The sequence below is a fragment of the Dinoponera quadriceps genome, unplaced genomic scaffold (genome assembly GCF_001313825.1).
Source record: "Dinoponera quadriceps isolate SergipeBrazil2010 unplaced genomic scaffold, ASM131382v1 scaffold5109, whole genome shotgun sequence".
Taxonomy (NCBI): domain Eukaryota; kingdom Metazoa; phylum Arthropoda; class Insecta; order Hymenoptera; family Formicidae; genus Dinoponera; species Dinoponera quadriceps.
The window spans coordinates 352,225-372,242 of record NW_014559156.1 but is presented as its reverse complement, the minus strand read 5'-3'; the positions used below and the strand labels follow the sequence as shown (position 1 = coordinate 372,242).

The 20,018-nt window shown below is 40.1% G+C and overlaps 4 protein-coding genes across 6 annotated transcripts; 2 read left to right on the top strand and 2 right to left on the bottom strand.

The window, feature by feature from the left end:
* The first annotated feature begins 1,696 nt into the window (after window positions 1-1,696).
* On the top strand, window positions 1,697-10,821 carry LOC106750186 (putative fatty acyl-CoA reductase CG5065). Of its 3 annotated transcripts, none has more exons than XM_014630328.1 (9): window positions 1,697-1,821; window positions 4,867-5,110; window positions 7,552-7,715; window positions 7,866-8,001; window positions 8,221-8,420; window positions 9,089-9,341; window positions 9,425-9,615; window positions 10,001-10,258; window positions 10,341-10,821. In XM_014630328.1, the coding sequence occupies exons 2-9, from the start codon at window positions 4,892-4,894 to the stop codon at window positions 10,513-10,515; spliced, it is 1,596 nt and encodes a 531-aa protein (XP_014485814.1). In that variant the 5' UTR covers window positions 1,697-1,821; window positions 4,867-4,891; the 3' UTR covers window positions 10,516-10,821. The 3 variants fall into 3 exon arrangements, with proteins under 3 accessions (XP_014485814.1, XP_014485816.1, XP_014485815.1); XM_014630330.1 differs by lacking the exon at window positions 1,697-1,821 and adding an exon at window positions 1,922-1,966; XM_014630329.1 differs by lacking the exon at window positions 1,697-1,821 and having other exon boundaries at window positions 3,057-5,110.
* Window positions 10,822-10,921: 100 nt separating this feature from the next.
* On the bottom strand, window positions 10,922-12,806 carry LOC106750187 (40S ribosomal protein S3a). The gene is made up of 5 exons (XM_014630331.1): window positions 12,698-12,806; window positions 12,182-12,285; window positions 11,709-12,031; window positions 11,283-11,444; window positions 10,922-11,129 (listed from the first exon to the last, which is right to left on the bottom strand). Exons 1-5 carry the CDS (start codon window positions 12,757-12,759, stop codon window positions 10,977-10,979), a joined length of 804 nt encoding a protein of 267 aa, XP_014485817.1. The 5' UTR covers window positions 12,760-12,806; the 3' UTR covers window positions 10,922-10,976.
* Window positions 12,807-13,140: 334 nt separating this feature from the next.
* Window positions 13,141-16,041, top strand: LOC106750194 (transmembrane protein 185A). Its single transcript, XM_014630344.1, has 7 exons — window positions 13,141-13,682; window positions 13,825-14,170; window positions 14,266-14,565; window positions 14,688-14,811; window positions 14,988-15,213; window positions 15,340-15,421; window positions 15,525-16,041. Exons 1-5 carry the CDS (start codon window positions 13,645-13,647, stop codon window positions 15,197-15,199), a joined length of 1,020 nt encoding a protein of 339 aa, XP_014485830.1. The 5' UTR covers window positions 13,141-13,644; the 3' UTR covers window positions 15,200-15,213; window positions 15,340-15,421; window positions 15,525-16,041.
* Window positions 16,042-16,059: 18 nt separating this feature from the next.
* Window positions 16,060-18,442, bottom strand: LOC106750196 (F-box/LRR-repeat protein 3-like). Its single transcript, XM_014630345.1, has 4 exons — window positions 18,134-18,442; window positions 17,467-17,686; window positions 16,921-17,172; window positions 16,060-16,558 (listed from the first exon to the last, which is right to left on the bottom strand). Exons 1-4 carry the CDS (start codon window positions 18,321-18,323, stop codon window positions 16,387-16,389), a joined length of 834 nt encoding a protein of 277 aa, XP_014485831.1. The 5' UTR covers window positions 18,324-18,442; the 3' UTR covers window positions 16,060-16,386.
* Between the last annotated feature and the right edge of the window lie 1,576 nt (window positions 18,443-20,018).

The following is a 20,018-nucleotide window of genomic DNA, read 5'->3' as shown; positions in this document are numbered from 1 at the left end:
GTTTGCTCGTCATGAGGAAAACGGCACGAGTCGTAACATAAATAAATAGCATTTATTACCGGTAACGTTGCCGCGCACGTAAAAGGACTTTCGTCATGATTTTACATACATCGTTATTAAAATGGTGATAGTGAGAGCGGAGCGGAGAGAGAGAAAGGAAGATAGACGTAGTTACGAAAGAAAGACTGCGTCATATATTTGGACATCGTTAAAACAATACCATCAATGGTGTTCACGTTAAATAAAAAAAGAATTACTATTTGAGGTGAAAGAGAAAAAGAGAACGGGAGAAAGGAGATCTCGTTTTGACGGTAGAGACGCCCAGAGAGAGAAATCCTTTATTTGCGGCAGTGTTTCTCTTCGCTTTGTTGAAACGTGCGCAAAATAAAAAAAAGAGAAAAAAAAACAACTGCTGCTTTGCATCTTCGTCGTTCTAATAAAATTCGGTAATCTTTCAAAAGTAATTGCCCTTTTTCGGAACTTCTGCAAATTGAATGGATGACGAGCGATTCAAAAGCGGAATGTGATATGTTTAAGTATTTCTCTGCTGGACGTTAATTACGATAAATCACGACGGTGATCATTAATATTATATTAGATTGTCTAAGGATATTCACTGGATAAGATGGGAATTTCGGATAATTATACTGGAGATATGCGATTGCTTATTATTTGCCGGAAGGAATTGTGTGCGACGAGGCTGGAATGCAAAGAAGAGATCTTGATAGGCGAACGGAAGGCACCTGCGGACGCGAATGTGATCTTATTTTAAAGTTTAACGTCTGCCCGTAAGTCGTTTCAGCATTTTCTTTTTCTAGCATCGCGTTTTTTTTACTCGCACACTTACGCATATACACAGGTATATATATCCGTGACTTTCTTCCAGGAAAGAACAAGAGACGTCGCAACCGCCCAATCCAGAACCGTGTCGTCGGAATAACCGCCACCGACTGCGCCGATGAAAATACCGGCAAAAGACAAGACGAAACACATACTGAGAGAGAAAAATATAGTTATTTTCGGGGACAGGAATATCTTTTTTTCATTTTCAACCACAAAAATGGTCGAGAGAACTATTTCTCTAGTGTGTTATCATATAGTGTCAGTGATAATAACTTGACAGTGCATGCTACTATTATTTTTGCGCACTGTGAAAACAAGATTTCTTCAAACTTGATCAATTTTATAAGTAAACAGAAATACTAAATCTAAAGGAACCTTTTTCTTTGCGCGATTAAGATAAAAAAAAAGGATCCTGTTGTCCCCGTAAAATAACAATTTTTCTCTCGATGCATCTTCGCGAAATGTGCGTTTTTACGCGAGGAGGCACTATTGTCGTCGGTCTCAGAGAAACGTAGAAGAAATCGAGAAATCTCGACCGTCCCGAGTCTCCGCTCAGGAATTGTCTTCGCGCTCACTCGTAGGTCGTCCAGAGCGCCTCTAAGCGAGTAATGCGCGTAGGCAACGACGGATTTCGTGGAGGCCACCTTGTCGAAACCCGCTACAATAAAACAAGAATTCGTTTAGCGTGTAACGCGAGTAGTAGCGGGTAACACGTCGCGCTTGCACGCGCACGCGCGCGCGCTTACGTAAGTTTACGTTCGCAGGTAAAACGCGATTCGCTATGAGAATGAACCAATGAACGCAGGAAGCATCAAGTTATATTGGCGAACTTTCTCGGTCTACTACTACCGGATCGCCGTCCGAGCAAGCGAAGAGACGACTGTCCGGCGAACCCGAGCGGTTACCTACGCGCACGGTACCCACGTCGTGCCATTCAGTGCCCGCCAGTGCCCGGCGACCGTTTTCCATTTTACCGCGGTAAGTGTTGATGCTACGAAGTGCAGGATCTGCCTGTATCTATGTCCGCGCGTTCTTCGTGTCTTTGAATCTCATTTGAACGATCGCGGGTTACAAACGCGGGAGCGTGAAAATCGCGCGAGTACATACGTGCACGATACGGACGGTATGTGTGTGTGGGTGGGTGTGTGTGTGTGTGTATCGACACACACCGGTGTTCATTAAGCGATTTCGACGGCCGTTAGAAATGTGATGACGTGCGGTAAAAATGATAGCGCGGCTATATCGTAAAGTGATCCGCGCGCAGATGATGATGAGCACGCTCGTGGAAGAATCTCTCTCTCGAGTTCGCGCGTGGCTCGTGGCCGCGTTAGATGTTAACGGTGATATGTATATAATGAATTGTTGATTCTCTCCAGGAAATTCCTACGCCTTGTACCGCGATGTCGCAGGTGTGTTAATCACCGGCTTATTTCGCCAGGCATACCCCGATGAAGGAAATGTCAAGCTGAAAATTTTACCGAAATTCACTCTCGATTAACCTCCGTTTCACTTATCATTCCGTGTCAGTGTTTTCCGCAAAGTAGTCAGATTAGAGTCGTATTGGAACCAAATATACATGCCTCTTCTTGAAGAGTATCGCAACAATTACGATTTACATAATTACAATTTATTGTAATGATATGAATGAAAATAAAAATCATCATAAGGACTTGGACATCAATAAATGAAAAAAACAGAAATGTAGTTTACGTTCAAGAATACAAGGTTATGCAAATTGGCACGTGGGAAAAATCTGCGTTAACTAAAAAGGGAACAACCAGATGCGTTCTGGTTGAAAAAAAACGGAATTTCTGGCTCTCACGACCAAAATTATGATTCTTATTACCAAAAATTCAGTATCGTTTTGCAATTTACAATCGACCGAACGAGAATCCTGTTGTATTTTCGTTGAATACGGCCAAGTCACTTTTGTAATTAACGCATTTTGATCAATTGTTTTTATAAAAGATGTTATATAAGATGTTATATGTAAATATATTTTTTGTGTCTATAATAACAATTTTTTTTATAATTAATAGAATCGATTGCATTGCAAATATTTCTGCATGCATATGATTTACATATACGTTGGCATAAATGAATATCTGAAAAGCCTCAGTTGTTTTGTTCGATATTATCTGAAAGTTAGAAGCCAGATAGTACAAGTTTCTGAAAGAAATGTCTTAAATAGTTCAAAGAACATACAATTCTTAGATGATCTTTCAGATGTCTTTAAAACGTCTTTCACAAATTTATATTATCTCAGAAGTATTTAATCCTTTGAAAATAGAACACTTCGGAGTTAAGCTATCGCTGAGAACTGAACACTGTCGGACTGTCGCGAGTTAATTGGTGAAAGAAGGAACTTCCTGAAAAATCACAATAATAATGGACCGAGATAAAGGAAATTTCGTTTACTACCGTCGCGAAAATATACACTGAAAAAAATCGCTACGTTCGAGTAAATATTTTCTAAGGAATATTGGAGTAGTTTATTTTATTCAGATTAGATAAATGTTACTTGAACGTAGCATACTGGAAGAAAAAAATTCTCGTACGTATATACGGAAATAATCCATACAGTACAAATGTTCAAAAAACGTCCCAGGAATATTCGAATATTCTGGACGTCTCTAGGATGAATGAACATCTGTATGGGAAACGTTTGGTTGGATTAATCTGACATGAACGAACAAGCCTTTCGGAATTTCTGTTTTTTAAGAAGCGGAGTCCTCGTGACCAGAAATTCTGTTTTCTTCCGAACAAAACCGTGTCTGGTTCGTTGTCGGATAGCAAATTCAACCCAGCAGACATCTCTCTTTCCGTCCGCGATATTTCGAAGGTTCAACACAATTTGACATGTGACTTGAATGGCGATCTAACGTCAATTGAAAATTTTTATCAGTCATTGTTTCCGCTTGCGTCTATCTAGTCGTATAATGATGAATTGTTCTAACGCCGGGCTATTGTATTCATCGGCGCTGCTGTTGTGCAAACATATTGTGTTGTGTATTGCATGCGTGTTCAGAGTTCTGAATTATTGCCCGTTTCGCAACTTGTGATCTCGTTCTTGTAATCGTTCTTTTTTTTTCTCCTCTGCTTAAACAAGATACAGTTCTCGGATCAAGTCGATTTCCCTGTTCCATGCGTATTTCTCGCATCGACGACGATACATCGGGCGCGTTCTGCTACGCACGCTTCTCGCAACGATGTCACGCTCACGTAACGCTCGCGGGTATTCGTTCTACTAACGTGTTGTTACAGCTGGTAAATTGCAATTCTCGAGAATCGTGAATTTGTTCATCTCATCATATTATTATTTAAGAAATGCAAATTGTCTCTATGAAGTAGGAAGTAGTCATCGATCGGTGATTCTGAACTCAACCTCTGACTAAGAAGAATAAAAAGAAGGGACAAGAAAAATAGAAACGTGTCTTACGAGAATACAAGATCGTATACAAATTGATCGTATACGGGAAAAAACCTGGTTGCATCAATTGGAAAAAAAGAACTAAATGTATTCTGATCGAAGGAAACGGAATTTCCGGTTTTTGCAATCAGAAATTCTGTTTTCTCCAACCAAAACGCATCCGGTCGTTCCTTTTCTGATTAATATAAAACCGGACCTTTTTTCTGTGCAGTTTCCCGTTGTATACTATGAATTGGACAGCCTTTTTTAGATTAGATATTAACTTTGTCTTCGAGTTTACTCAAATTGTAAAAAGTCCGGATAAAATTCACCAAACGCTCCCGCCAATCCACTTCCTCGGTGCAAGTGTTATAAATGTTACAAAAGTTACAAAACGTTACAAAACTATAATCTACTATAAATAACTAACTAATAATAATTATAAACGTTATAAAAGTAGCCTCGTATAGAATTAGCCACGAGGCTAATTACAATAATATAATCGGTAAACGCCTGGGCGTTTAGTGGGACGGCTGGCAATATGGATCGTTGCGAGCAAACGTGGAACACATTCTTGGTTGTTACCTGATATTCGTCAAAACTGTGCGTTGCAGGTGAAGAACTCTCTTGTGGGAAACGATGGAGCAGACAAGCAAACCCGACGAGATAACGGACAGGATAGTGGAGACTTTCGTCGGACGCAAGATCATGATAACGGGTGGCACGGGTTTCTTAGGGAAGGTCCTCATAGAAAAGTTGCTGCGATCCTTGCCTGACATAGCGCATATCTACCTGCTCGTGAGGCCAAAAAAGGGGAAGAATGCTAAACAGCGACTGGAAGAAATATTCAATTCCCCGGTAAGATCACCCGTTGATAATGTTTTCGGAAGACCGAGTCGAAAAAATGATTATATATGTATATATATGATTATATAAAATCATATATGAATTTCACCCGTATATGTGGTTGCATATATGATTATATATAGTCATATACGGGCAAATTTCATACATGATCTTTCCTTTCCCAGGTCGAAGCATTCGAAATATGCGCGCGTGTGTATGCACTTACGATTCTCGTGTGCCCGTCCATGCGTGCATACTTGAAACAGGTCCTTTCGGCTGAATTAGATCGCGCTTTAAAGTGAAATAAGTTCAAGTTATTGAGTTAAAGAAAGGAAAGGAGCGAAGTTCCTGCGTGAAACTAGCGTATGCGAAAAAATACAGGCCTGTACGAGATAAGCAATTTGTTCTGTTTTACCGCGAGATGATGAAACGATGGAATGAAACGATGGAATCTACGAAGTGTTTATAATCTATCGGTTATTATAATTGAATACTCGGGCGAGAAGACACGTTCCTCGAAGAAACTTTTCTTGAGGAAAAGAAAGAGCCGAAGCTGAACCGAACGCGAGCGCAAGTTCACCCCGGAGTTTGCATTCAATGGGCTCGAGCAGTATCGTCCCGATCTCTCGACGGGTGCGTGAAAAAGAGAAAGTAACTAGTCCCCCCCCCCCCTCCGTATGTAGAAGGTATGACTTTGCAAGTTGCAACATTGTTGCTCCCCGGCGACGATAACGCACGCCGCGATGCCGCAACAACAGGTACATAGGGTCCGACAACGCGTTTCTTCGTGCACTTCGAGTGCACCTCCTCCTCCCCGGGATAAAAGCAATACATCCGGTGAAAGGTATATCAACCGGATCACCAACCACGTGGCGTGCGACAGGTCTTGAAGAGATTAAAAAAAAAAAAGAGAGGAAGAAAAAAAAAGAAATGAAGTCAAGGCCTCGTCGGAAATATAGTGGGACACGGGTGATTATTAATGTCGTTTCTTAGACCGAGCCGGTGAAAGTCCGGATTTCGTGCCGTGTTATGTCATGTCTTACGAATTCTAACGTAACATGGTAAATACGCTACGTCATGCGCGACACGATATGTGCGTGTGTCCGTGCACGTATATGTGTGTGTGCGTGCGCGCGTGTGTACGTGTTTGCATATGTATGCATGAGCATGTATTGTGTGCGTGCATGTCCCAGAGATACGCATAAATTGTTATCAAAATGCGGAACTTCCTCGTTTCTGGTGTCCGTCCGGACTGAAAGGATTGTGTTCCGAAGAAGTTTGGACTCGATATGATTCAACCTGGGAAAAAATCATTATATACGATTATATATAATTGTATATGATTATACTTTTTCGTTTGTGGACATATATGATTATATGTAGTCATATATGGCCAAATTTCTTATATGACCATTTCTTTTCCCGAGAATGTCCGTACGTATGCGGGTTATTCCTGATTCGAACAATCCTTATCGACTACAGTCGAGTTATTTAACGAGGTTTTAAGGCGACATGAATTTTATGAGAATTCTATGAAACTTGCACTGTACATATTGAAATATTGTGCTAACTGCTCGTACAATTAGAAGAAAATTGACTATTCGCACGCTGAGATATTTGCAACTAAAGTTGACACTTGTTATACGTGGTCTTTGAGATTTTGCATTTCTATTTTTAAAATCTTCTGAACTAAAGACCTCATAATCTCCTTAAATTAGAGACAATTAACTTTCGTAAGAAAAGGTAGGGTTACGAGTGAGCAAAATATGTAAATTGCATTTTGTTTAATTAAAACAAGGAAAGGACACGAGAAAGTCATAAATACACAATAAGCAAGAGTATATTTTTCAAAAATATAAAAATAATATGATAAATAAACGTCTCTTGGAATTATGACACCTACGACTCCTACTCTTTTTTACGAGAATTAACGTGTATGGCCTTGTTTTCGAACAACAAATCATGCAAATACAAGTAACAAATTATGCCACTTTATCGAAAACTGATTGAAGACACAATTTCTTCCTCGCGACAACAACGTGTGTTTTATAAAAAAAAAATATGTTTGCATCGATCTGAAAACCTGTCTTAAAGTTGTTGAATCATATTAACGGGAAAATATAGCGGTAGCTATAATAATCCGTCGGGATCGATCCAAGTTCTGTTGCTAATCTCGTTTATTATTTTATAAAAAGCAGAAGAAACAGAGAGAAGAAAGAAAATTAGACAAGGGGAACTACTAGTATCAAAGCTGGTGGTAGATGATGAAGTATATCTCCGTTTTTTCTACTGACCTTTGTCAACCGTATTTTCTTCTGCTTCTTTGTATTCTAATTTGACTTAAGAATTATTACTCTGTTTACGCGTAATATGACGTGAGTGTATCGCGTTTGCTAACACAATAATCCAACACGGATGAATCAACGATTCGGCGAATTGTAACTGTTGTTCAGCTTTTCGAGAAAGTCAAGGCTCAAAGAGGACTGGCGGCACTTAAGGAGGCAGTAACGGTCGTCAACGGAGATATGATGCTACCAGAACTCGGGATATCTCCGGAGGACAGAATGATGCTGTGCGAGAACGTCAACATCGTGTATCACGCGGCGGCTACGGTCAGGTGAGTTTTGACCAGACCAAGAAGGAGAAATGTTTTTTTAAATACGCCAATAATCGCGTCCGTTTCTTGATAGACAAAAAGGAAGACAGAAAGAGAGAGAGAGAGAGATCGTTTATCTCGCGTCAGATTTAATAACAGATTGTTTTGCAGATTTGACGAGATGCTGAAAAAAGCCGTGCTTATGAATACACGCGGCACGAAACTGATGGTAGAGCTGGCCAAGGAGATGAAACATTTAGTTCTGTTCGCTTACATCAGCACGGCCTATTGCCATCTCGATGAAAAAGTAAGTACAATCATTGCATATCATCTGTGCGTCACATTTGTCTCGAGATTTGTCCGCTTTTTTTCTTTTTCAAAATAATGATCCTCGCGCCATAAACGTTTCTACAAGGGAGTCCCCAGAAAGATCCTGGCGGGATTTTTACATAAGCAGCACATTTGCATGCAAGTTGCTCGAAAAGAAAAACCTGACAAATTAAGAATGGCCGGTGTCTCTGGGTAGATTTTGGGCCAGCGCACGTATCCTCCGCCCACCGATCCCCACAACGTGATCAAGTGCGTGGAGTGGATGGATGACGACTTGGTCGAAGCCATGACAGACAAGATCCTGGGATCGTATCCCAATACGTACGCCTTCACGAAAGCCTTAGCGGAAGGTCTCATTGAAGAATCCTTTCCGCACATCCCGTCGATAATTTTAAGGTATCAACGAGGGCTGCCTTCGCGCCCCAATCTTCCGGGCATTCCCAGATAGCATAAAATATTCTATAAATTAAAACACGAATGATGTTTAATTTCAGAATATCCGATACGGATATAGTTACGGAGAATACCGTTGTAGAACATACCGTAACCAGAAATTCGTATATTAACATGATAGAAAAGCGGTCTTATGTAATGCGAGAAACTTTACCGTGCAAATGTCTCGCAAACGCTTGAGTTGCGCCGTACCACTCGACTATTTACTGATCGGGGATAAGTAGATTTTGTACTGTAACTGTAATTGGAGTTTCAGTGAAATCAGTGCGCGTCAGATCGGACCATTCTCTTGCAAGATCCACGTGTACAAACGTGAGAACGTGTCTCTCACGTGTCTGAGTCTCAGGACCTCCCTATACATTGCCTACAACATTTAATAAAATATTCCATGCACAATTCAATTCATCATTCACATAACGTTTATATTGTGTTATTCAAATGTATATTGAAAACGTGCTATAAACACGTAACATGTTTTCAATACATTCTGTGGATATAAAAATATTCGTAACAAATATTCGTAGTGTATATTTATAGAATATTCCTATGCTATGTCTGGATTAGCTGCCAAGTCAAATATTTCCAACTCATTAAAATGATACTCGTTTTAGGCCAAGCATCATTATTCCCGTGTGGAAGGAACCGGTGCCCGGTTGGACGGACAACATCAACGGGCCTACCGGTCTGTTAATCGGCGCCGGGAAAGGAGTAATCAGGACGATGTATTGCGATCAAAACACATACGCCGATTACCTGCCAGTCGACATCGCCATTAACGCTATTCTCGTAGCAACATGGAATTATCTTTATTTCAAGGATCATGAGAAACGAGTCTATAATCTCACGAGCAGTAGCGAATTCCAAGTACGCGAACTATGCCCTGATGCGTGATGATTTCTCCGTGAAAACGAGGTCGATGTAAAATGGGATAAATCTTTCCTTTGCAGATTTCTTGGGCGGAGATAATAGAACGAGGTCGAAAAATCACCCAGCGAGTGCCGCTGAACGGAGTCGTCTGGTATCCGGGCGGTAGTATGAAGAAATCGCGACTCCTGCATAACATTTGCATTTTGCTATTTCACCTGATACCTGCTTATTTCATTGACACTATTATTTTTCTAGCCGGCTACAAGCCTATGTAAGTCTCAGTTCTTTCTCACTATTTTCCCACACATTCTAGATGGAAAAAAACAATATTCGACCGATTCAACGCGGAAAGAAATTAGTTTTAAATCAAAAATAGATATTCTCATATGTAAGCAAAAATATTATAATCTTCTTGGGAGACTTTTAGCCTTGATTTGATTAAATCTATATCGATACGAGTGTTACTTGAACTCAACTCAAGGCTAAAAATCTCGTAAGATTATTCTAATCAATATAAATATAAAATTAATAGTTTTTCTTCCCTTCCTAGTCTATATTCTGTTAAGAAATCAAAGTGCGTCTGATAATATTGATCGGGGCTATTGAAGGCTATTGGAAATATAATGTGGATTCTACAATTCATTATTCATACGCAGCATGTGCCGTGTGCATCGCCGTATACTAAAGGGATTTGAGGTTTTCGAATACTATGCAAACAATCAGTGGGACTTCGACAATTCGTATGTCATCGATCTGAGACAAAAGCTGAACAGTCTGGAATTCGAGAAGTATCAATTGCACGGCGACGACATGGATATAGACGCGTACTTCGAGACTTGCATTCGATCCGCCAGGATTTTCATTTTAAACGAGCCTCCGGAAACACTGCCGGCTGCTCGTCGACATTTGAGAATGTGAGTTTGAAATATTTCGTAAAAACACCGGCCTGTGATCACGACAGTTCAATAATTTCATCTTCTTCTTCTTCTTCCGCAGCATGTACTGGGTGGACGTGATCGTGAAAACCTTGTTTTTCCTGTTTCTGTTTTACATGCTGGCGAATTGCAGCGATTTCACCAGAACGATAGTCGCCGACAGTGCGACATACGTTGTAAAAAAGTTTCAACAATTCCTCTCACTTGAATCCTCTGCCGCGGTACAATTTCTTTAACACTAAAACTACCGACGATCAACGTGCACAGACCTTTCCACCGAAGCGGTTTGAATATTTTTGGAAAAAAAATATTTATTCGTTTACACATTGTGACAAAAATTACGCAGGTTAATCTAGGAGAATGCGCCATTAGAAATTGGAGCAACTTTTATAAGAAAAAAAAAAAAAAATTGCGAATCGGTCATTTTTTCGGTAGTTTTAGTGTTAATATATCGTTAGACCAAGATTCTTTTTTTGTTTTTACTGACGATCATAGAGATCGTTCAAGTGAATTAAATTATCAATGGTTCTACCACTTAATTACTCCAAGAGACATGTCAGTGTCTCTCTATATATACGTTGTATAACTCTGTACGAAAATTATATAAATAAAAAATTAAATATAAATAAAATGAGCGGAAGGTTTACTAATTTATTTACACGATAAAGTGTTGCTTTTATTTTTTCCAAGAATTTTCTTAGACGGATTCCTGTACCGGTGGCTCATAACCCTCCGGCCTGTCGATCTTGGAGCCGCTTTCCCCGACTTCTTCGCTCTTGTTACCGCCTCCGTCCCCGTGCAACTCCAGCAGTTTGCTGAGTTCGAAACGAGGTTTCTTCAAAACTTTCACCTGATTTTTGAAAATTACATTTTAAAATTCGCTGCAGTTCATTGACGTTCGTAAGAATAAACGGAAATTAGGTTCACTAATTATCTTCTTGGAAAAAAAATGAATTATATATAATTGTGTATCTTAAGTAACCAATGAATGTATTACACTCACTTTACGGATGTAAACGTCATGCAGAGGATAAATTCCCTGCGATGCTTTTTCGATGTCCTTGGCTGTGGCATCAGGAAGCAACTTACTCACTACACCTTTGAGGTCGGTCTTGGTTACGTCCTCGGTGATGGTTTCAACCATCTTTTGTCTGATTTTCTTGACCTAAATTCAGTTACATGTTATACGATACGACAAAAAGAATTAAAGTCATACAAATTGATCGAGTGAATATGATAGAATACTTAATAATAATAAAATAAATATTATATGATCTGTAGCAAGTTCTTTTATCACCACTTACTTGTACGTAAAGTAGTGTGGTAAGTGACTGCATTGATATACGCAACGTTTCTCATCTTGCCACAGTAAAGACCGTAACAGATGTACAAAGCTGCGCGACACACATGAACAGAGCCAGGTACAAACCTGCGCGTGCTGAGCGTAACACGTCTTCCTCGTGCTCAGCTGATCTTTATTCGTGAAACCGATGCAGAAAACTCGTAATAAATAGCCATCCGTAGTTTTAACGTCCACATTAGCTTCTATCAGGGTCTGCCACTTTTTCACCATCGATCTAAGCTTATCGGTTGTCAGGTCCATCCCGTGGAAATTGGTCAAGACATTCCTACCTTGGACATCCTCGGCGATCAGTCTGAATTTACGGAAGGACCTCTCTGCGTCCTGGTCACTCTGAAGATCAGCGAGTGATACCTCGAATACTCGAAACTTCAGGCCCTCCGATGCGATTTCTGTCGAGATTGAAGTTTATTCTGTATACATCGTTAAACAAAGCAGGAGGAAGCAACCGGGAATACAAAACAAAGAAAAACTATCTTATATGGCAAGAAAAGATCATGATTTTATCAGATATATGGAAATTTGATGAGAAAAGTTCTTACTGGTGCCCTGAGTCCTGTTGACCAGAGTTTTGCCCACCTGACGGTTGGCAAACATAGAAGGTGCCTTCACATCGTACCAGTCTTTGCGTGTGAAAGGATCCACACTGAAACAATACACACGAGATGAAACATAAAATGAAATGTACTAACGATGAAACTAATCGTTGTGGGAGTGAAACATTCAAGATTTCTAATGTATATTTCACAACTCTCTGTTTCACCATGTGTTATCTGACCTAAAAGTGATTCTTTTACGTTCACTCGAGGAATGTTAAAGTACGTCAGAAGGAAATATTTAAAAGACGTCGGGTAGTTAAATCATCTTGTTGTTTTCAGGGACAATGTTTTAAAATATACAAAAATTAAAACTTATCTAGCGGTATATATGTAATGTTGGTGTCGGCACGCGAGCATCCAACATAACCAAAGGCATCGCGCAAAACGACAAGTCGAAGACTTATTTTTCGCGAATATCTAGTATTTAGCGATATTTCAAACGCAATATGTCTCACTTACATCTTCTTCTTCACTCCCTTTTTACCGCCTTTCGAAAGTCCCTTATTCTTGCCTACCGCCATGGTTCCAGAGTGGCAAGCGAAAAGAAACCAGGCAGTGTGATGGCTGAGGAAGTGCTCGCTTCTTAGGGCTTCCGCACACAGTATGAGAAAACGCTTGCCGCGTCCCGTGTGTAGAAGCCGTAAAGCCCATGTTAGATTACGGATTGGGGATTGAGATTAAATCGAAATTTGACCAATCAGTGCAAATTTCACTAAATTAAATTTTAGTTAAATTTGATTGGTCAGATTTCAATTCAATCTCAATCTTAATTCATAGTGTGATATGGGCCTAATGCCCCATATTTTTTCTACTAAACGCAGCCATTGGCCGACTCTAGAAATTCTCTTTGCAAAAGCACCTTAGGTGAACATCAATGGCTATTGTTGATTGGTCTGTTCAATGGGCGACCGTCGTGTGAATCTTACCAAGAAGTTGGAACAATCGGCCGTCCTACATTCAGCATTCTGTTATTTTCTTCGTAATAACTTTCCCTGATCCGTTCGATATTCGATTATTTGCTAATCCGATAGGATTCATTATTCCGATTGACCTGTTTAATTGTCGAATGAACGCGAGTTTTCGAACACAAGCAGCGAACGACGAAGGAGAAAAGGATGAAAAACACCTGGGAAAGAGAGGGAATAAGAGCGCGGGGTGGGGGAGAGCCAGAAGGAACCGATGACTGTTAGGTGACTTCAGTATGTTCGGAAATTTTGCTTTTCTAATGGGTCGTCGCTTATTTTTTTTCCCGAACACAAATGTACGAGCCGCCGCTGCCGCTTGCGCTCTTCCATAATAGTCTCTGTGCGGTAAATGAAATCGCGTGTTTACCATAGCATGTATTTCCACTCGACCGCTCATCGAAAGGTTCTCTTCCACTGATTGGCCTACATAACCTAACAATTATGAATTTGCAAACGCTTTTCCAAGACTTCAATCCAAGGTAATTCTTGCGTGTTTATCTGACGATGCAGAACATCGGTCACCCCGACACAACTTCACAACTGGCTGCTCCCCACAGCGATATGCCACTTATGATTCAAGTAAAAAAGCGTGTGAATAATGTGCGTTAACTTAAATTTCAGCAAATTTCTGGTACATTCATGCTTGATGATATTCACATCTCTGTTCGCGCTTCGATTGGACGGCTTCATAGAATGGAGTTACTGGTCGATATTCGGCCCGATATGGTTCTGGAAGGGTATGGTTATTTTGGGCGCTATAATAGGAAGCTACGTCTGGTGGAGGCATCCGCATGCGAGATTAGAGGGAGACGCTTATGTGCATTATAAGGCGATGCTGATCACCTTGGCGTTACACCTGATTCTGCTGATGTTCGAGCTGTTGGTGTGCGACAAGTTAGAATCCGAGAGACACTTGTGGATACTCGTATTCATACCTTTGATATTTATCTCAATAGTATCAATCGCTGTGAGTAACGTCTTAACGATTGTAACTCTATCGATAATTCCTGATTATTGTACAAGTACTTTTCTATTCTGACAATCGTTCTCTTTATGATTTAGGTCTGCATCTGGGCTGTAAAGCACGATCGATCGTTCGAGCTTGAACTGTTCTGCGCGGTGAATGTGTTGCAATTTATTTTTCTGGCATTGAGATTGGATGGTTTTATAACATGGAGCTGGGAGGTTGTATTTGTGCCGCTGTGGGCGCTCCTTTGTTTATCCTTGGTGGCTGTTTTATATGCGATAGTATTTGCCGCTGTTTTACTGAGAACGCCGCAAATTAACGCCCGACAGAGGCGAACCTCGTTGAATTCGGCGTTGGCGTACACGTTTCTCGTTGTTCCCATTTTAGTGTTTCAGGTATTGCAACTCTCTTGTCTGCGCTTTTCTCAATAAAAATCACGATCTCCGATTAATTTGCAATTTGATCTTCTCACTGTATCGTATCATTAATTACTTAATAATTTGTAATTCTGCCGTAGGTACTGCTGGCAAATAAATTGGATGGAGATATTTCATTGAATTACACAACGGTAGCGATGCCGCTGCTTGTGTCACACATGACCCTTATTTTTATGTCCTTTGGTGCAAAGGGTGGCAATAGATGTAAGGAATACTCTTTTGAATTACATTTATAATATTCCAAGATAATATATATACATATATATGCAGTTTATCGTCTCAGTATAGTTGTATATTATTTTTATACATCATTTGAAAGAGATATTTTTTTATTATGAATCTTAATTAGCATGTATAGAACCAATGTGATCTTTGCTTAGGGTGGTTTGGTATCAGGAAGGACTTTTGTCACTTTCTGCTAGGCTTATGCCCGTTGCTTCAAGAATATGGTAATATTTCGTATCAGCCGAGAGACGAGCGAGATCAACCACCATCTGAGCCAATGATTTCGGAGAAAGGCGAAAAGCTCATTAAGAAAATCGACCTAATGAAACCTGTTGTGCCTATAATCTCTATAGACATGCCTGACTGATTGGTTCGAAGCAGGTATTTGCCTTGGGAATTTATTACTCTCATTTTTTTTCTTTTTTTTCTCAATAAAAAGCTCATATAACAAAGTGAATTGGACTGAAATTCTTCCGTTATGTTTCGCGTGTCTCTGATATTTTGTAGGGTTTGCTCGGATATTTTACAAGTGTTATTTTCAACACAATTGGTTTATACAGAAGCCGTATATCTTGTATAAAATAAGCAGGTAACTGTCTAAATAGTTACTATATTAAATAAATAGATGTTTAAACATAAGGAAAGTACACTTGGCGTATTGTTTGTATATTGGCTGCTCTGCTTTATCTTAGGCCTTATTAAGCAAAGAATGGAATTATATGAATATATATGCCAGTTGGGATACAAGACTGAGCACCTCGCATCTCTAAACTAGTGTCGTTGAAACGGGAAAAACATAGGGAGTGGAGGAGAAAAACGGCGAAAAAGAAAATGGACATAATATCTAGACGAGCGATGTTGCTGTTAAAACGTTGCTGGACATCGTAATATTGAATGCCCGATCATTTATTATGTTACAAAATGTAGAAATAATTGTACAGACTGTTATATATCACAATAACATTACGTGTATATTATATATATATATATATATATATATATGTATGTATATATATATATATGATATCATGAATATTGAATATTATATGGGTCTACCGTATAGCGGCAAACGAATACTAGTAACATTGTTATTTTATATACATGCATGCATATACATACATATTCACGGCGTATGTATGTATATATATATATCTATATAAAACAAAAGTACTATTATAATCTAATAAAGTTTCTATTTTTTGGTATCAACAGCAACGATCAATTAATTTCTACAATACTATTACTCGACATTTGGAGCAATATCACAATGCATATGATACATATTGAGATGTATATATATAGCATAATGTATTCATATATATACCATCTTTTCGAGATTTTGTGTTATAACGATCCGAATGTTTCGTATTTAAAGGCTTAACTATGGTTTATCATTACGGAATGTTACAAACATTTTTGTAACTTGTAAGGGGTAATCTGCGAAGAAACGGAACAGTACGTCGTGAATGCTATCTTCTCGATGTATTTCGTTTGCATATTGCGAGTTCTCTTGCGCGATCGACACACTTCTTCACACATCTTCTTAGGGAATTCTCACCATAACGGCACGTATTCCGGCATCCACGTACGACCTAGGAGCGATGACACGTTCGCCGAGATCTTGCCGATGTCGAATTCAGCGTCTTCTATCAACGACGTTTCCGCCACATAGAGCGCCTGAAGACGATGTGCGCAGAGCGTGACGAATCTCACCAGCCCGGAACAGCTGTAGGAAACGAAGACGAAGGTGTAGTGGTCAGTTGGATTTGTTTTTGGATTCCCGAACTGGCTGTACTAATTGAAAAAGGCTACGTTTCCGATATTCACTGTCTGTACGGAAAATCTGCAGTAATATCAGGTTTTGAATATTGGAAATGAATATCGGAACATAACCCTCTTCAACTATAATATTATTATATATAAAGTAGTGATCTTTAAAATGTTTTTATTTTTTATTCCTTTTATAATGCCTTAAACAATAGCTTATTTCTAATATCTTATTTCGAATTCGTAAATATTTAATCCCTTCATATTTCCTTCATTGTGTCCTAAGAATTTCAGGAATCATTTATGTGCGTAAGTACGTACGTAACTTCGCAATCGCCGATACCAACGGCACTGAGCTGCGCGCAGTTCTTGGCTATCGAGATCAAGAAGCTGTCGATCGGACCGGAGCTGTAAGCGGCGATCACCAGCTCCACCAGTCGCGTACATTGCTCGCTGATCCGCGAGATCGTCGCTTGCGACGGCACGTCGCCCAGGTGGAGATGCGTCACCGGCACGTGCGACATGAACAACGATTTCTGATCGTCGTCGTCATCGTCAGTCATGTAAGATAATCTGGCGAGATGAGGAAGGAAAATTAACAGCCGGTCTCCACCGCGTTACCGCGTCTTTCCTATAACCGCGTAATATTACTTAATATTAAGTAATATTCTCTGGGCATATCTTATTTATATATATATATATATTTTTTTTTTTTAATATTCTAAGGACATTTTTATAATATGCCAAGAATATTATTTTAATATTTTAATAATATTCATATAATATTCTTCAAGGAACTTTACGCGTTTATAGGGTTCGTTTCCGTCGATTATGTCCACATCGCTACCGGGTTACTTTTCCACTTACAGCACGAGATTCATGTTGGGTAGGCGACTTGAGAACGCGGACCACGCTCTCTCGCTAACTCGTGGAAAAGGCCTCGTTTCCGGGTGCGCCTCTATTCGCAAGGTCTTCAAGTGAATCTGTTTCGCCGAGCATAGCGCTAAGAGCAGCTCGTCGCTCAGTAAAGAATACGACAGAGATAACTCGCGGAGACATCGGCAATAGTCAGCCAGAGCGAAGACGCCTGAAACACATCGCATTAGATGCAACAATTGCCATATACTTGTAGATTAGGTCACTTTGAACGAAAAATCCTTTACTATTTTGCAAGCGAGACGCAAATTTTTTAGTTAAGGGAATCTTTCGTACGCGGCCATTTTTAATTAATAACTCAAAATTGGTGATGGAAAACGAAAAACACCCTTTTCACACACAAATACACGGGAAACGGGCTTTCTTATTTTTCAAACGTTGCGTGCAACATTTCAGCGAAATTCCACTCGTGTTAGTATAGCGTACATATTTGCACTTATACACACAAAACATCCCGAACAATTGATTGAAGTATTTTGCATAACGTGTCGCGCATACACGTGCGATGCACGTAATCTCCAGAGAGATTAGAGATAAGAGAGATATGAAATGCTTCGCACGTGCGTGCCACCGATAGCGAATGCGTCGAGTGAGAAACCTTCGGGCGACAGCCGGGGAGATCCTTTGACTTGTAGAAGATGCAACGTCCTGGAGCTCTTCTCCTGCTCCTCTTCGTCGTTGAGACGTTGCTCTTCTTTCCGTGTCGCATTCTTGGAAATCATCACCGTGGATCTAAATCGCTCATCGTCGACCTCGTGAGGGAACACGACGAGTCCTGCCGTGTTCATCGCTGCGGACGTTCCTGAGATAATCCTCGGATTCCGACCACCTCGTCACTTCACCGACGACGTAATTCGATTTCGCGCGAGAGGCACCGACGATGATGACGTGTGTGTGTGTGTGTGTGTGTGTGTGTGTGTGTGTGTGTGTGTGTGTGTGTGAAACTTCGCGCCACGGGAATATTCGCAAGATGATTTCGAGAAACCGTTAGCGGTATCCTTTTGTGTCCTTTCGCTCTTCTATTGACGACCATGGTCGTTCCGTAAAACGACCGGTCCGTCCGAGGCGGTGGGCGCCGGGAAAAAGCGAAAGGAGCTCCCTCGGAAGTGGGGACTGGGCCAGACACGCGAGGGTACATGCGATGTTGAGTAAAAGTCGCGCGAAAAAGGGTCAAGGACTTCGAGAGACTCGATGGAATCATGTGCAGCCTCACATGTGCCCGTCGCATACCGGTAACATCGCGAAGGAATGAGCGACTTGTTTGGCGAGGGAAAGTAACGCAAGTTCCTCTGCTCTCGGGGAAGATGTCTGACACTAGTGCGCGCCATCGACTCCCACCTTGCTACGACCGAAGTGCTGGCTTTTAAACCCAAATCTTTCAAAGGGCTCAGACACAATAACGGGACATATATAACCATCTATTTATTAATATGTCTAGAAATATTACTTAATAATAAATAATATTACGCGCTTATGGAGCGATGCTTTTTAAGAAAGTGAAAAGACTTTCGCTTCTCTTTACTTTTCCCTCTTCTTCCTTCTTCAGTTCGCAACGAAACAACAAAGTTTCTCAGACCACAATATCCTTCCTTCATTTTAAATAGCATCGACGACTATTTACTTGCTTTTTTTTTTTATTATAAACTCGTTCCTTTCACTGACCATACACGTGCCACCAAACTCACGTGCCGTTGCAAGTCACGTGCGCCTTTCATGCGTGCGTGATATCTTCTGCATGTCGTTTGACTACGTTAGAACGTCGATGGCATACGTGCCTTACCTTAGCGGCAATTCTCTTTACCTGGGGTCATACAGATTCCTTGTAGTGTTGCCATCGAAGAAACACTATTAAGGATGAATAAACGGGATATTGCAAGATTATTTTACACACCTGCAGATTGCGATGCAATTAATTTCTTTCCACACTAAGTTATTCAACGTTTTTAGTGAATAACATCTATTCGACTTTTGATTGCGTATGTATAACATTCATTAACAAATACGTAAAAAGTTTAAAGTTTTCTCTTTAAAACGCCTGTATCACATTTTCGAATCAAATCTTTTTTCGCTCAGAAAACTCAACTGAAAGACAAAGTTTGAGATTGAACGGTCGCCATTTTTCGTTTAATTCGAAATATCTTGACGAAAATTAACGATAACATTAATATAGCTAATATATTTTGTTCTGTTCGGAATTTCTGTTTAGAAATAACGAGCCTGATAATTCCGCAAACCCGTTATTTCTAAACCGAAACAGAAGTTATTTCTAAACAGAAATAACGGGTTTATGGAATTATTAGACCCGTTATTTCCGTAATTTAGTTTCAGAGTCTCCGCTACGAGTCGCCACTATACTTAACGAGAAACTGAGGTCGTGATATGACTAAACGATGGAGTCAGGCATACTTTTATTTTTTTAAGTAGTATGACTCAAAGGCTGACCAGGCATTCCATTGTAATAAAATCCATGTAAGCGAAATTCA